General features: G+C 39.6%; 1 protein-coding gene and 1 long non-coding RNA gene across 10 annotated transcripts in view; one reads left to right on the plus strand and one right to left on the minus strand.

Annotated features, from left to right (window-relative positions):
- The window catches only part of LOC135578525 (uncharacterized), a 34509-nt gene extending 22682 nt beyond the window's left edge, over nucleotides 1-11827 (plus strand). Inside the window, exons 3-4 of the long non-coding RNA XR_010470242.1 lie at nucleotides 5991-6184; nucleotides 11567-11827. This is a non-coding gene — a long non-coding RNA (uncharacterized LOC135578525). The remainder of the gene's footprint in view (nucleotides 1-5990; nucleotides 6185-11566) is intronic.
- RNF182 (ring finger protein 182) overlaps nucleotides 2157-17779 on the minus strand; it is a 36553-nt gene continuing 20930 nt past the window's right edge. For 4 of the 9 annotated variants that reach the window (XM_065052349.1, XM_065052343.1, XM_065052346.1 and 1 more), the window contains 2 exons: nucleotides 16954-17031; nucleotides 2157-11642 (listed from right to left, as the gene is read on the minus strand). In XM_065052349.1, coding sequence (XP_064908421.1) covers nucleotides 10666-11403 — 738 coding nt within the window. In that variant the 5' untranslated portion in view covers nucleotides 11404-11642; nucleotides 16954-17031 and the 3' untranslated portion in view covers nucleotides 2157-10665. Of the gene's footprint in view, nucleotides 11643-16953; nucleotides 17622-17779 lie in introns of all 9 variants that reach the window. The other 5 variants (XM_065052342.1, XM_065052341.1, XM_065052340.1 and 2 more) reach the window with 2 other exon arrangements.

Below are 17779 nucleotides of genomic sequence, written 5' to 3' on the forward strand. Positions count from 1 at the left end.
GGGCAGCCTGTTATGTCATCTTTTAAAAAAAAAAATATATATATATATTAAAAAAAAAAAAAATATATATATATATATATATTTGAGGATCAAAGACTAGCCCTACAGCTTTAATCATGTGGCCTATCAAGAAGAAAGCTCTCATTGAGCCCAGTCTCGTGGTTGTGGGTCAGTGCTACACCACCAGCACATAGCGCTGCTGCCGGGCAGAACCCTTTGTGCAACATGAGGCCACTTCTATCAGATAAATGCCTGCTGTGCTGCACTGGAAATGAAATGCTCCCGTCCTCTTAATGTTAATGGAAACACAGGGCTTCTTCCTGTGCCACTGTGTAAAAAGCACACCCTGTAATACTCACAAGGCTCATCCTCCCAATTTTATCTTTGAAGCCAGCTCAGATTGTTCTGTAGGATTTCCCAGGGGTGTCTGGCAACAAATGGTTGGACTGTATCTCCTTGGTCAAGGAAACAGCCATGATTTACATTTCAGACAAGCAGGCGCAGCTGGCAGGTAACAGCTTTCAAGAAGCTTCTGTAAATGCCGTCATTGTTCAAGGCCTGGGAGACGCAGCCTTCCTGGTCCTCCCCACCTGATTGCTATAGGGACATACAAGCAGATGATGCTGAGGGATGTTTCCTGCTCCTACCACAGGCTCAGTCCCAGGTCAAAGCACCAAAACTAACCTCCAAAAAATTTGCCTTTTGAATAATGTGTCAACAGCAAGATGAACAGCTTCGCATCCCTTTGCAATGCGTAAGAAGCACGTGATATTTTCTGTACTTAAAAAGGGGGATAGCTGGCTGATAGCTCTAATGTGTCAAGAATCTGAGCCTAAACTTTGTTTATTTTCTTCTCTGGAGGTTCCAGCGATGCTGTGTGAGCACTAAAAGCTCAGCACTTTGGATAGCCAACAATGCTGCCTCTTCTCTCAAAGTTTGGGTTTGTTTTTGTTTTGTTGGGGCTTTTTTTATTTTATTGTTTTGTTGTTTTTGTGCTTTTTTTTTTTTTGTATGGTGCTTTTGTCAGTACTATGCAACGAAGAAGCAAAGAACTTCTGAACAAAGGTCACGCTCTCATTTGCTTACCTACTGCACTTGATTTTCTAAACCTACGCATCAGGCTGTGTAGGGAAAAAACAGGAGAAATATCTGAAATTCTGGCGTGGCAAAGAGGAAGCTGAAGCTAAAATTCACGTTTAAATTTCCTGTGGGAAACATAAATGCCTAAGTTTTAATTTAAGCTTTTATTTTCACACTAGAAAAAGGGAAAGATAGTGCACCTCCACCTTTCTCCAAGGATGGTTTACACTTGGCTAGGTGTAGGTTTAGCCTGCAACTCAGGGTTCAAATAGCTATGAGCTTAAAGGCTGATGAGACATGGAAATCACAACGCTTACCAGTTCTTGGCCATCCCTTGATTCAATAGAGAAAAAGGAAGCAAAGCGTGGCAGGTGAGGTTTTGCAATTTTAAAAAAAAGAAGCCACTGCATGATTTTTATATCTAACTGTTACTATACCAAAGCCTAATCCATTCAAAATACAAATTACACCACTGTGCAGTGAATAATTCTTCCTATTCTACCCACTACTACAAGATTACATATCACACCCCTGTGAGTTGTGCTCCTATACGGTCCACCTGTGCCTCGTCAACACACTCACCCCTTATGGTCCTGCCAAAAGAAGGAACAATTCATGCCAGGGGAGCGTGTGTGTGCTGGGCAGCTGCATGTCCCCATCCACACGTGTGGGCAGATGACACCCGTGTCCCCTGCGACCAGGCTCTACTGCCACATAATAATACGAGAGACAACCTGCAGCTTTCAACCTCCTGGGGAGGCAGACATTGGTGGTCTCAGGTTTTAGAGATGCTCCCTAACACACTGTTGCTTTGTCTTAAAAATACGTGATTTAGCGATCATCTAGAAATGTGCCTAGCTTTTGTTTATTTCCTTTGCAGTCTTCATTTACACAAACTGCTTTACATTCTCATGCAGTAAACAGAAATATTTTGGCCTATTTGGTTAAAATACTGTGAAACACTATGACATACTCACCTTCAGTCTACTTTTTAAGCTGATCCAATGAATAACAGGAATGAAATCTGAAAGACCTCCAAATCCAGACACTAAGAAATACGCTTATCATGACGAAACTTTACTGAAAAATTAAATTTTATTGAGTGAAACAATTGCTTTTACATCAGTACTTCCTTATTTCGGGTAGGAATAGTTATGCTTTTGCCATTTGCTACCATGTTATAGTTTCCGTATCTTCATGATGACATTGTATTTAATCATTCCACTCCTGAAATAAAAAAAAAACAAATAGAAGTCCCCACCCTATGACTTGTCTTTATAAAACTAAAAAAAAAACTAAAAAAGACAATTATAGAAGGCAGAGTTACAGCAGTCAAATTCCTCTCATAAAACTCACATCACATTTGGCAAGCCTCAAGCTGATCTGGAGTTCAAACCCTGTGGATTTTCAGAGACAAACCATATAAAAGCAATTTATGCTTAAATCTCTAGTTTTTTTTAGTTCATTGGATCAAGAATTACACCATGCAATGTGTCCATAATTCACTGGAGCTTGCACACATATTTTTCACATTCTACCTGTCTTTGTGCATTATGTCTAGAATCTCTTGTCAAGTTACATCCAGTTGTTTATCCTCTTCACTCACATCCTATTGTGTGATTAAACCTCTTCCCTCCTGTCCCTTTCAGAACTTACTTGGGAAGTTTCATTAACTACCTGCATGGTATATACAGCCTCACTGACATGGTTTTATTTAGCATGTTTCATTACCAAAACCAACAAAAAAGTCAGAGATTTGCAGCTGACTCTGGAAGCGCCACAAAATTCCTGAGTTTTGTCCTCAGAATTTTATTATTTGCTGAGAGAAAATAAGCCCTATCTGGTCTTAATAGAATAATAGTGGTTTTTTACAGTCACTTTGTTCTTCCAAATAAAAGTAAGAAAAAAGATGGAACATTGATGTAAAGAGCATCAGTATGAAAAAAATCCTCCAGAGGCTGTGAGGAGCCTTCCCCAGAGCCCAGGACAGCAAGGTGCTGAGCCCCTTGATTATACCCCTGGGAGCTTAAGTCAGAGACCCTAAATTTTGCCTTAACTGGCAACATGAAGAACTAAATGTAAAGGACTTACCCTCTAAACAGCATGATTATTATTATTATTTTTATCTGCCAGCACCTCCCCTTCTTGGAGTGAACAAAGGAGAACATGAAAAAGGCCACAAGCCTTGAGGAAATAAAAGATTAAATAAAAGATTTTTTTTTCTTTAAAAAAAGTATTCTTACAATGAAAAGCTCTAGGCTGTAGTTTGGGATGGCTGCAGCAAGTGGGTGAGGTAGGTGCAGCACTGTGGCAGGGAGAGAAGGCATTTTGCTGTAAGAGTAGCTGAGGAGTAGCTGCTCAGTCCAGCGATGTCAGGCCATGTGTTTAATAGAGCTCTTAAACAGTTATTATACAGTCTACAGCAAGACTAAACTAAATATTCTCCTGGAATCTACTGTTTCCTGTATCCATGTGAACTGGGCTTTTTAAACAGACAGACTAGAATGCATGGGATAAACACTAGCAAGTTTATCAACGCACATGATTTTGCCCTCCGTATAATGCATGATATACAAACTAACAACAGTCAGGTGTAACACCTCAGATGCCCTGTCAGGAATTATATCAAAGACAAAGTGATTTCAATGGCTATGTGAGTACAGATGTCTTACATGGTCACGCAACATATTAACAAATGACACTAATTAGAACCTATTTCTGAGTGCTTTGTCCCACCTCAAAGCCAAAAAGAAGTAGCAGTAGAAAAAGTTTAGGCATGTGCAATGGATGGTGTCAAGCACGGAAAGGCTGCTAAGAAGAGGTCAAATTGACAAGGAACTACAGCTTGGAAAAAAGACAGCCAGAGAGAAGTACAGAGAGAAAAAAATAACATTAAATTGGTAGAGAAAGATGAAGTTCTGAGAGGTGCGGAGGAAACAATTTGCAATCACACGTCAGAACTGTTTTTCCTATCAGAAATAGTAAGGGACATGTAGCTAATATCTTAGGAGTTTTCAAGACAAAGCAAATCTTTTCTACAAAGGATGTAATTCAATTATGGAACTTGCTGCTGTGGTACTTTATGGATGTTAAGACTATAAATGGGTTCAAAACAACATTTAAAGCAATTCACAGAAATCCACGAACAAGAATCAAACCCCCATCTCAAGAGATCTCCAAACTGCTGATTGCTGTAAATGAGGAGGTTTGCGTGGGCTGTTCATATGTATTTTTACATGCATCCACCACTACTCACTGTTAAAGAGACCCTTCTTGAACCAGGAGACCAGCCACCTGACCCAGGCTCAGCATTCTCTTAAAAAGCACAGTACCACTTTTTTAACTAAGCATCTTTTAAATGTGAAATGATATGAACTCCATCTGTCCACCCAGGGTTTCCTTAGTCACACTGCTCCTTCTTGTCATTTGAGATAGATAAAAGATTATCTAATATGTTGTAATTAAATTGGCAATGCACTGTTTCTGTTGTCAAGATATGAATCACTTTTTCATACGCAGATCTGATTCCAATGACACAGTTGCAAAAGCATTTTTTCAAACTCTTCTCCTTAACACTCGATTCATTTTTTTCTTCTGAGATAAGCTGTCAGCAAAAACAGCACTGCAGCGAGCGGCAATCAATCCAGCCTTGTCTCCCAACAAGCAAAGAGGTTTGCCTCTGAAGAGGATGTTTAATCACTTTTTAAAAGCATACTTTTATTAAAATCATCCACTTTTAGAAAGAAAGGCTCTATCTAAAGACGTAGGCTGTTTGCCTCAGCACCTCGTGAAATTTCAGTAGTATTGCCACATACGCGCTTGGGAAGATGTATTTCTTCAGTTTCACTTGACGCTTTTCACTCCCTAATGTAGAAAAGACATGACAGCCAGGACTCGCCAGGAAATATGTCTACTGGTACACGACATACCATCTCAGTGAAGTATTAGCTGTTCAGCAACTGGTTGCTTATCTCTTGCATTACTTGAACAACAAGGATTATGAATTATTCAGCTAAAGTATGAAATGGATAAATGATACATTTCCCAGATTTCATAAAAGTTAAAACAGTGGGCACAGAATAAAAGGATTACATGGTGCAAAAGAAAAAAAAAAAAAGGGATGAGTATGAAGAAAACATTTCCTAACAAAGATGCCTATTAAATGACTGAAAAGTCCCTCATGGGAAGAGGTCAGGGTCTCATCTCTTGAGATATTTAAAACCAGGCTAGACAAAGCATTCATCTCTACAGGGGCAGAGGAAATGGATAAAACAACTTATTAGGCTTTTTTTTTTTCTACCCATCTCTGCTTTCTATGATTTATTACATTTTTAAAATGCAAACTACATTTGTGTGACACAAGAAAGAGGCAGAAATACAATAAAAGGATTTTTAGTTATAGTGTTGCCCAATACAATGAAACCTGATTTAAAATGAAATTCACGCTAGCAATTCAGACTGCAAGATGACTTCTCTTTGTTTAAGGTCTAGCACTGAAAGCTTTGCTACCGCCACACACATCTCTAAAAAGATGATTTGCCATCCTCAGACTGGAGATTTATTCTCTGTGCCAGAACTCTTTGTAACGGTTCACCTTTTGACAAGGGGAGCTGAAGAAAAAGACAGAATGGTGCTTTACGGAAGAGCAATGGGAGTATGGGATTTGTGCCTAAGGCCTGGCAGACTTATAAACTCCCTGAGAAACCTCCAGCACTAAATATTTACTGATGTCACTAAAAGGATAACATCTAATCTGCTACTATGAAAGTAAAAGTAGACTCTCAGAACAGTCTCTTTCCATCCCTTTGAAGATCTTAGAATTATTTTGAAATTCTCACCTTTTTTTTTTTTTTTTCCTCCTTGAAGGCACTGCTCCATTTAAAAGAAATCACACTGTCTTGTTTTTGTAGAAATGTGAAGAAATCCAGAGGGGAAAAAACCCACCCAAACTGAGAAGCCTTGCGATAGTTAAAAGGAGCCTGTTTAAGAGCAGAACACTGTGGACCTTTCACCACACCCATCATCCACACAGGAAGAGGAAACCATGATGTACAACTGCTGCCCAAGAAATCAAAAGGCACGGCTGAAGTGAACTGTCACTGAGGTAACACCGGGGAGTGTGGCAAGTCATAGCGGTCCATAGGCGAGAGGGACAGCTTCTTACTAGTTTTGAACCAGCCAAGACAAGGCAGGAGGTAGCCATGTGTTTTCCTTGCTTTGACATCAAAAGTTACAACAACCTGCTGCCATGTCCACTCTCCACCTCATTCACTCTCACATCCTGGCTGCAATTTGCCATCTTTTCAGTATTAATCTTGCTTTGCTTGTCTGAGCTGCAAATTTAGTATAATAGAACAAGTTGTTTAATTTCAAAATACTCTTTACCCACATACTTGTTTAATTTCAAAATACTCTTTACCCAATTCCATATAGACTTGTCCCAGCAGAGGGGGCAGAAAAGTAATGGCGAAAAAAAGAGTTGAATCTAACCCCAGAAATGCTTAGAATTAGGAAAAACAATGGTTATGTACCCTAAGAACAAGGAACTCCCTCAAACACAACATCATCCACCTTCCTGTGAACCTCCTCACTTCTTCTTCCTCTGGTTGAAGTGATGTGTAGCCATGTACCTGGAAAACTGTGTTTTCCTGTACTGCTCTATTTAGCTGTGTGCTGTTGGACTCATCTGTATCTTCAGGGAATAAAGTCCATTGGGAAGAGCTTCTATTATTTGACATGTCGTAAAATGCTGGCAACCCTGAAGTTTCCCAGTAGTGTTATCAGGACAAGACTTCAGCTATTGTGTTTTATATTAGCATATACAGTTTTGCAGGCATGTAATTAATATAGTAGGGCAAATCTCACAATGCAGCTAAACCAAAGACATCAGCCCTTATTTTGATCAATCCTGTTTGAAAGATTGTAGCTTTAAACAAGTAACATAATAGAGGGAGTATTCCTGAATCTAAGGATCTCTTTGAAGTTCAATACCTTGCCATTTGGAAAGTAAAAATACTCAACTGTAGTAGCAGTAGCAAATTACTTTTAATTACCAAATTAATTTTAAAGCTCAGAAGGGTCAGTATGAAAAACATTAAACTCTGTTTTGCAGCCCTACCCCAAACTCCCTACTTAAAACACAGCCCCTTCGACCCAGGCATAGACCCCTCTCTGCTTTGCACAGCTTCTCAGCACAGCCCATGCCCAGACTCTGTTCCCTGTTTATGAACCCACAGGCCCTACTTTCCAACATAACACACTCTCTGCTAATTGACCTTTCGGCTCTGGACTCAGGTCACACTTGCAGGATAGCTTAGTCCCTCACGGGGTCCTGCTCGGAGGACGGTCCAGCTAGGCACATTTTTCCTATGTTATTCCCAGCAACTTCTACTGCGTCACCCTGCCCCAGCCCTCCGGGGATGCCTCTGTATCACACTATGAATAAGCAGCCAGTAAGAATACACTCCTTGTCCATAGGATAAGCAGGAAGTAAAAAACCAAACCAAACCAAAACAAAAAAACCCACAAAAATCTTGGACTACATTAATCCTATAGTAATGAATCTGTAACAGTTTGTACCCGGTTGAGTTACATGTGCGGGCAAAGCAGGAATAAAATCCCTCTGAAAGGGAATTATCTTGGCCTGCAGGCAGTATTTTACAACCACACTACTTTCCAAGAAGAGAAAAAAGTCACAGAAAGGGAAGGAAATGCAGACAGGTAGGTATGCAGGGCTTGATTCTGGCCCCATTTGCACTGACTTCAGCGGTTATTCCACTGCACAGGACATGAGAATTTTCAGTTCTAAGTCTTAAGGCTGGTGGAGAATAAAAATAATGAAAGAGTAATATCTGAAGTTCTTGTAGCCTCAGTCACACGGCAAATAGCTTCTCCACAAATAATTGAGATTTAGACCTCCTGGCAATTCTCACTGGCCATACTGTAAGTCATACAGAAATTTTATGAGACCAAAGCTGTAATAATATGCTCTGGCTGAGCAGCAGAATAGCTATACAATCAATATGTTTCTGCATGTTCTCACTTTTGAGTGGGTAAGTATTGCAGCACAGTCTAAAATAACAGCATAAATTTAACGGGGTGGCAGTCTTAAAAGTAGTCAAGTATAATAACTGGTGTATTTATTTGTGCTGTGATGTGTAACTCATACCACTGTAATCCTGCTGAGATTAGGCTCTGTTTTAAAACAGAGTACAAAATAGCTGGTGCTGGAGCTAAAATAAAATCAGCTAAAATCAACTAAAAATCAAACGGAAAAGACAACAGGTAGCACTGTAGACATGTTGTACAGAGGTAACACATATATGTCACACATTTGCAAAACCTACTTCCTCTATTAGGCAGCCCTTTATTAGAGACATTATATTCAGACAAATTCAACAAATCCTAAAACATATAAATCCCTAACACTACAAATAAATCTTTTCACAAAGTTATGAAGCACTATAAAATCACATAGGTTTCTATTTCTTTTGCTTTTTCACATGACTGTTGTTGGATACTTGAAAAATATGAGTTCATAGATGAGTCAAGTCTTGCAATATACCAGAACTGGAGATGATACCTCTTCTAACTATATGTGCTTTACCTCAAAGAGTAGAAACAATTACTTAGGAATAGTGATTTCCAGGAATTCTGAAAATATTTTAGTTATAATTGTTGTCAAGTCATTACAGGAAAGTCTGAAACATTGCCTTTATCATTCAGTCCATAGCTCCATAACTCCATACACTTGAAAACTATAATTTAGCTCTAAGTTTTCTTCTTAAATATGTGTCTATATGTACATACACACACATATATAGGCATGATTATAAAACGAGTGTCAAGAAAAGCAGAACCTTTACATTTCCACATTTTTCCCTATATTTGCAATAGGAAAGAAACTGTAGTTACCATCCATGCCATCTACAAAAACTGGACAACTTGACTTCAAATCCTGTTGACAGTCACAACCACAACACTCTGCTTTTCCCATTGGCATTTTTCATTCTTGTCAGAGTCAGTTTGCTCTGAGAATTTATTGTTAGGCCACACATTCAGTCTTCATGCAACGAACCCCTCTCCCTCTTACACTGCCTTTAAATTACTAAATCTTGTGCCTGATCCAAAAACTACAGCTGCACTGCTCAACTGCTCCTTCTCAGTTTTTACTCTGCTGTGCGCAGGAAAACGAATTTGCAGCTGTGGCATTAACTAGACCTAGTCACACACAGAAACATTAAATATTTCTTATTTTTGTGCTCTTCCAGGTCAAAAAGTAGCCTAAACCATGCAACATACAAGCAAGCCTTACAGGGCCTGATTCTATTTGTAGAAAGGTAAATCATCAGTAATTCCTCCGAACTCAACTAATCAAGACACAATTGCCACATCTAGAGTGCCATCAACTCACAATGGTGACAGAGAGAATTCAAGATATTAAACATTTTGAAGGACTAGGCATTAAACAGAAACCTCAAAGTCCTAGTACCTCCGAACAGAACTCATTCTGTGAACTCAGAAAACAAACCAACAACAAAAAACCAAACCCAACAGTCAACCATTTTGGGATTTTTCTGAAATTTGTATTAGTCATTGAAGGTCTGATTCCTAATAGTCGGGAATAAAAATCCATCTTGATAGCTAAAGTCACATAAGCCAAATTCTGCAGTGTAGCCACCATAGAGTAGATGTGCATAAAGTTGGTGAGGAAATTTGATAGGAGGACCAATGGGTTGGAAACATGGTGTGGTGGTGGAGATGCTGGGAGGGAGTGCAAGCATAAAAGAACATAGCTAAGGAAGTCTGCAGAGCTCTGAACCCTTGAAGGGAAGCCCCAGGTGCATGCACACTGGAATATGTGCATCTACAGAAGAGCAAAAGTGTGGCTGGGTCCCTGGGAGTATTCATTAGCAGGAATATCTCAGAGGGAGTTGCAACTATATTACAAGTGGGCTTCTGCTTAGGGAAAGTGTTTTGGAGACATGTTTTTAGCATGGGGAAAAAAAATGATCCCCCATGTCACAGAATGCAAAAAAGCTGTGCCCACTGACCTCCCGCAAATATTTTTGCTATAACAAGAACTGGAAAAAGCAATGGTAGCTTGTATTCTTGCAATATTAACCAGCAAGGTGATTTCATTTGCTATAAATGATAAAAAACAGATATTCCAAAACATGAGATGCTGTGGATGAAGAGATGCTATACTTTGACCTAACACGTGCCTGTTATACTCATTTATTCTCGGGTGGGTCTGCAGCCTTGACTCACATGATCAAGCCAATAGAAAGCAAAGGGCTACTCATATGAATAATGGCAGCAGCTGGCACCAAGTTTGGCAATTTTGCTTTACCTCTTTCTGCAACCCGGCCTTTAAAAATCAGCACATAAATTTTATTTCTGTTATTTAGCTTAGAAAAGGAGGAAAAAAAATGAAGCCAAATAAAAATAAAAGGGCCATATATCTAGGGCCACTGCTTCCATTTAGTGGAATGGACAGCAATAATAATAAATAAGAATACAAAGACAGGACAAATCAACTATGCTACACATGTGGCAATACATCTTATTTTACTGTATTTGTTATCAAGATGACATGCAGTCTAGAACTTCATGGCAAACACACTGGCAAAAGCCATAAACCATGAGAATAACAAGGCTCGAAGGAACAAGGCTTACAAAGACAACCCCAAGGGTGACTTTCTTAGATACTAGTAAATAAATCCCTAAAGGCAAGGAACTGAAGTACAGCAGCCCTAGCAACCACACTAGCACCCGAATTGAGGTCTGGAAGAGCAAAGATGTGCAGTTCCACACTGTCCAGTTGTGGGACACAGTTGCAACAGAGTCAAAACTTGTAGGCCTGTAAAATTCCACCACAGGGGTTGAGTTCAGAGTCTGGGGACTTTCTCTTTGTACTTCCATGATTGTTATAACCAGGCAATTAGAAGACGTGTGAGAAGGGCTGACCAGAGACGCCAACCTTTTGGGAGTCAGCAGCAGTTCTGTTGGGTTGTCTGGTAGGCACTTCTTTCCCTTTCCCCCACAAGCTAAATTCAGAAGGATGTTGTTGTCATCAGGAAGACTACTAACCTCATCGTCTGGCAGGCATGTTTCGAACCTGCAAAATGGGCATACGATGACTCCTTGTGGGGAATCACCAAAGTCTATGATTTTGCAAAGGCATTTGGCACATACTCTGTGACAACACTCCAGCACTTTTGGTTTTCTCTGTCGCAGGTTATAGCGGTTGTAACAGATCTTGCACTCAAGCTCATCTGAGCTTTGGGTCTCCACAGACTCCTCTGGCAGTTGACTGGTCATTTCTTCTGGTATGTTTCAGACTTGTGGAAAGAGGAGGCAGCGGACTAAGAGGTCACTCAGGCTTATTTTAGAACTATTTCCTGGTTACCGTATCACTCATCTAAAACAGGAAAAGAGGAGATGATGTGGTCGAAAAGCATCAGTAACCATCATCCATTTTCAGCTTCTGCTAGGGATCGTGCACTGTGTGTCCTTTACTCTGAGCCAGGCACCCATCTGAAAAAGATGACTTGGAATTTCTGCAGAAGAAAAGAAAAAGCTTTAGCAGGTAAAAATTGCAAGTTTCACTTTTTACAAGCTTATCTTCCTTTACTAAAAATACCTCTGAGGTTCTTATTTTCTGTAGTGCATAGGGCCTATACTAAGTTTTATCAGCATGACTGCTGTATCATGCTGCACACATTTGTTTTAGGCTTGTGCCTTTGACTGGCTCAGCCCATGTAGTTCTCAGCAGAAGCTGCACTCTAATCACAGATCTGTGACCATTTGTTTAAATCCTGGTTTCCTAAGGAAATGAGACTTGATCTCCAGAGCGTTTTGTCTTTCTAAGTAACTTTTGAACCTGCTGTCCAGTTCCAAACAAATCAGCAGAGGGGCAGTAGTACTGCAGATAATTGAGTTTCTTAAAAGGTAGTGAACACTGGCAGTTGGGTAGAGGAGAGGGAGGGGTATTTATAATAACTGCCATTTATCCTGGAGGGCAATGGTCAGCCAGCACACATCCAGCCTCTGCTGCCAACAGGCAGAATGCTGCCTGCTGCTCAGCTAGAGAAGAGGGCAACACAGGAGGCAGCTGGTGATGCTCTGGGGAAATAGAGTTTTTGGGGGTGGAGTGGGTATTGTATTGTAAGGAGATCTGTGGGTCCTTAGGTCAAACAGGGAAAACATCAGGTTTCATTAATTTTGCTGCTTGTGGAACAGCTCATTTCTCTGATTTCTCATTTCACAGATACCGAAAACAAGGGTTCTTTAGCTTGCAGCAAAAGCCTCCTTTAATGTGTGGATGAAAGGGTGAAGGGTAACTTGGCTCTCCAGGGCATTTTCCAGATGCACTGGCTTTCAGGTGTTTCATGGTGGTGACAGCTGTTTCACACCTCAGCTGGGAGAGGCCTGTGGCACACCTGCACTGCTGCACTCCCCTGCTGTGCAGCGCTTTTACCACCAGACCCATCAGCCTCCCTTAAAAACACGTTTTGTCATATTTTGTAACCATGAATTTTCATGACTTCAGGAAATAGTCTACATATTACAAATGAACATTAATCAGGACTAGGTACTCAGGGGAGCAATAACTACCGGCATTTACAAACCAGCTCTATCTGCCAAAGGATATAAACTTTTCCCAAATTCAGGCATATGCTTGCTCACAAAGATAGGGGTGGCGCTGAATTTTGCAGGCTTTCAAACTCATCCCCCACTGCTAGAGTAGCAAGGATCTTGCTATGGTCAAATGATAGGGGTCAGCACGTGTCCAGCTACCTCCTGCATGATCAATAAGTGGCAGGCACATGGAATATACATTAAAAAAACGGCCTGTTTCAATAAGCCTGTTTCTTGACTATTAGTTTTTGTAAATGTTTCCCTTCTCCTAGCATTCAGATCTTTGTCCCTTTTTTGAGAACAAGGCAAAACGTGCTCTCTTTTAAGCAATGTGCTCCTTCTGTCAATATATTTCACCTGCCAGCCATCAGATACACTAAAGTCTCTTTCATGGGCCCCTTGTTCCTGCTGTGCTTCAACTATGTTCCATTCTCTCTCAACTTTCTGCACAACGTAGCTTCTCTTAGTATCATAATTTTTAAAGCTCACCTCCCGGATTTTAAAACAAGGATGTTACACTTCAAACAATGCAATAATGAAGAAAAGATGACAACGTAATGAAGAAAAAAAATGTATTTCTGTACAAATTTATAACAGACAGCTCCCCCACCCATTCAATTTCCTTAACAATTTTCTGCCTCTTCCAACTTATTTCTTTAGTACTTTAAGTTTTCATATCTGCTTTACCATTGTTTTTATTATTTGTACTGTGTATTTGCGGTGTGTTCTATTAGGCAAAGCAAACTCGAGAAGGTTGATCCATAATTTTCAGAGTGTGCAAGCTAAACATTTTATAAGAGACAAAAAGTACCTTTTACAGATTTTATAACCTATCTTTTATCCTTCGTTGCTCAGTGTGCTTCCTTATTAGTTTGTACGACTCTTGTTATTTAATTCCAAATATCATCTTCTAGATGACTTTTAGACGTGTATAAATGTCATGAGATGCTAACTTTCCGAAGGATGAAGAAAACACAAAATGACTCTAAAAAAATGAAATGCCAGCCTACAGGAAGGCAAAGCACCCCTGAAAAGTTAAGAAGCCAAACAAAACAAGCGATGGTTTTGAACTTTTATATCTTGAGTATCACTCATCTTCTGTACCTGAGGTGACTGGGATTACTAACACATTCATGCTTCACAGCTAAGGCTAACAAATGTTGTCCTATGACATAAAACTAGATTTTTGATTAACCAAAAATCTTCCAGAAAAATGTGTCTGCTTCTCATGGAAAATTGTGTCATTTCTCTGAAAACTCCCAACTAGAAAATTTTTGTATTTTAGTGTTAATCTTTCTAATGAATATTTCCAGGTTTTCACAAAAAACAGACCACTTCCCAAACAATTCTATTAAGACATGGATCACTTCTACTTGAGTCAGTGTTCAAACTGAAAGCATACACCTGATGCTATTCCCTTTAAGTGGCCAAATTTAGCAGCAATACAAGGAGTATCTGGGACCATTAGCTTCATTTCCAGAACACAATGATCCTCTTACTGTAGTTTGTCATGGACTATTCTACAAATTATTTTCAAACTTTTTTTTTTCTTATTGTCCTGTACAAGAAAGATCTACGTTAATCGTCTTTCTCTCTTCACAGACTCTCTTCAAAACATATCCGTCAGTAAGAAAACATCACTGACTGTTGGTTTTGGGGTTGTTTTGTTTTTTTTTTTGGCTAAGTTTAGATGTTGAATTTCTCCTTATGTATTCTAGTGTGATGACTGCTTACCACTATTCTTCATTTGTACATCTTTTCCTCTGAAAATTAAATTTTAATCACTAATTCCTATTAATGATATTCACACATTTTTTACCTTCTCAGCTCTGTGATGGTTTTAGATGCTTCCTCTGTCTTTTTTTTTTTTTTTTCTGATTTCTTATGGAATTTTTTTAGCTTTCTCAATACCCACTTTTCTGCTTTTTCTCTGCTGAGAACTGACACCTTTTTGAGCTTAATTAATGCTGCTCTGCTATATATACCACATATAGTAAAAAGTCCTCTGATCAGAAATCTATAAAAAAATAGAAGAAAACAGAGGATTTTGAAGAAATTTGACTTCAAATTACCCCTATTTCTTGAGAAAATTAGACATTTCTTAAGAAATATGGCCAGCTACTCCTTCAAAAAACTTCTACTCCATGTCAAAGATTTTCTAGCTTGTCTGGAGCTTATCTCCCAGGTGGGTGTTTACTGGAAGCAAGCTGAATAAGGAATTAAAATAGGGAATCGATTAACTGCTACCCCTCTGAATCCTGGTCCCCCACCAAAAAGGTGGCAGTTCACGTACTTCTTAAAAGCAGGAGAAGCTACAATACTATGCAGAAAAAAGGGGATTGTGTCTGCATGTCCGCATTTCGTCCTGTTCTTTAAGCCACTTTTTCATGATGTCATGAGAAGGTATGTCCTTGTTATATGCTCCAATAATGTTTGGACTTCTAAAAATATTGGGATGCAATCTGCACGTTCTTTCTGACCTTGACATTCAAAGGGCTTCAAGTAAAAATTTCTGAGTGCAAATCTTATGATGGGCCTAACCTCTTTCACTTCAAGTACAAAATTGTTCTTGACTTGAGATCAAAGTGAGGACCCATGTCTATTTTTAAAACACTGAATATATTTTTATCAATTCTACTATTTTTCATTACTTCAATCTACTCCTTTACATCCAGTTTTCCACTATCCACCTCTTTTTAGATAGAGGTCTCTCATTTGTTTGATACCAACAGAAACAAGTTGCAACTAGGGAAATTTCAATTAGGTATTAGGGGAAAAAATCACAAGGCATTCAAACACTGCAACAAGTGCCGAGAGGTGGAATTGAAATCTCCAGATTCACAGATCCTGAAAACTTGACTGGATACAACCCTAGTCAGGCCACTCTACCTTGGAATTTGGTCCCGCTTTGAGCAAAGGGGACTGGACTCTTGTTGAAGGTTCCTTCCAACCTGCATTAGTCTATGAATCTGTGCTTCAGTATCCTGAACTGACTTTATATGGTCTGTTTGATAAGCTTTGTCCATAACTGAATAAGAAAACAGCCTTACAGTTGCTTATGTAGCTAAACATCTCTCCTGGATACTTATTATTTCACTTAATATATAAATTCCTTTTTACAAGAAAGCCTGGACACCTTCTGCTATTCTGTCTTCCATAGAACTTATCTGATGGGATCAATGCAATCCAATCGCAGAACTTTTCATTTCTGTGGCTATTATGTAGCGCACAGCAGCTTTCCAAACAAAATATAAACTACTAGGCAGGTAACATGATAACAGCATCCATTGCAGTTTAGCCAAGAGCAAGCACATCTGTTAGACTTTGATAAACACTTGTCTTTTTTGTAAGAGTTCTGTCTAAGCACTGCAGGAGTGAACCCATCATTCTTGTTCACATTCCTGCTGCTGCTGGAACTCTAACTCCCTCTCTTTCCCTTCCCGGTGCCACCTGTCTGGTACCTTCCAGTCTCTTCCACCTGACTCTTTTACTAGAAAAGGGGAGAAGCTGAAGACAGAGAGGCATATTTTGGATGGCAGAAGGTCGCCAGCAGTCCCCACAGTGCTCCAGCTGACTGGTGAAGGGTACTCCAAGAAACAGGGGGAACACCCTCCCTTGAGAGCAAGAGGATGCCACCCACAAAACCAGACTGAACAAACAACAGCAAGCTCTCGTGTGTGACCACGGGCATGGCCAGACAGAGCACAGTGGACTACAACAGTCCGAACAGGCCACTGTCCATTGATCAGTTTCCTACCGACCATGGTAGAGAGAAAGGTCAGCGGGTTGTGCAACGTGGGATGGCCCCTCTCTACGCTCATCTGTCGAACACTGCGCAGACAGAGTGTTCTTATGAGAGGCCAGAGGCAATTAGTTGTAGATGAAACTCTTTCGGTATTGGAGCTCAGTCATGCTGACAGGGCAAAGTGAGTGGGAAATTTGTGCTTCTCCCTAATAAAAGATAAACCTTGCCCAGTTTATCAAACCAACCCTTTATTATTCATCCCTCACATTTTTTATCTGTGAAGAGAATTTTTCGTTATTTCACGTAACCTAAAACAAACACATGAGGTCAGTAATTAGCTTGTGTAAGAGATCATCCATGGAGCTACCCAACATACAATATTTTCAAAGGTTTTTTTTTCTAAGTGCAAGCCAAGTGTATTTAGGGACTAATAGAAGGGATAAAATAAATAGAAGGGAGAAATAAATAACCACAAAGAAACTTACTTTCCAAGAAAAAGAACTCCTCACAAATGTTCACTTGCAGGAAACACAAGAAATGCCTATTCTCCACACAGGCAAAAACTGGTGGAAAAAAGGGAAATAAAATTAGTGAGGCAGGAATACAACTGGGAGACTTTTCAGTCTGTTTTCTCTGAAAGATAGGAAACAGTCCAACTTCTCTGGTTTGGATGGAAATACCCATGTGTTAGGATTTCTGTTTAGAAAAATATATTGGGTAAACCCCATTTACTAAAATTATTTCTGTAAAATAATCCAGAGTTATCTTTACATATCTGTTAAGCCTCTTTCAATATTATGCACTAAACACTCCAAAGTGCTACCTCTGCTAGCAACCACATATTCTCAAATGTTAGCAATTCACTCAAAAAAACCCCAACCAAACAAACCAAAACCAAACCAACAGCAAAGCAGCTAAAGAGATAAACTGTGCTTTGAAAGAAGAGTTTTTAAAACATATCGAAATACTTTCCTTCACAAATGTCATAGAAGCTCTTTGATCACTTCTGCTTTTCCAAACAAACTGCAGTGTCTTCTCCAGCACAGACCAGAAAGCGACCATCTCCTGTGAACCACTGTCTCCCATTCCAGCAGCTTTGCTGCCTTCTGACTCAGCAGGAAATGACCATCGCTCTAGATTTTTCCATCTTGTGCTAAGCACAATGTAAAAACAAGAAAAAAAATAATACCCAAACTGCTTTACTAATCTGACGTTTGAATAGACTATGTTCAAAGTGCCAGCAGCTATCACATGTTCAGTCTGTTTCATGCCACATTTCTGCACACATTGGATGGGTTTTAACAATGGGCA

Source organism: Columba livia, chromosome 2 (genome assembly GCF_036013475.1).
Source record: "Columba livia isolate bColLiv1 breed racing homer chromosome 2, bColLiv1.pat.W.v2, whole genome shotgun sequence".
NCBI classification, from domain to species: Eukaryota; Metazoa; Chordata; class Aves; order Columbiformes; family Columbidae; genus Columba; species Columba livia.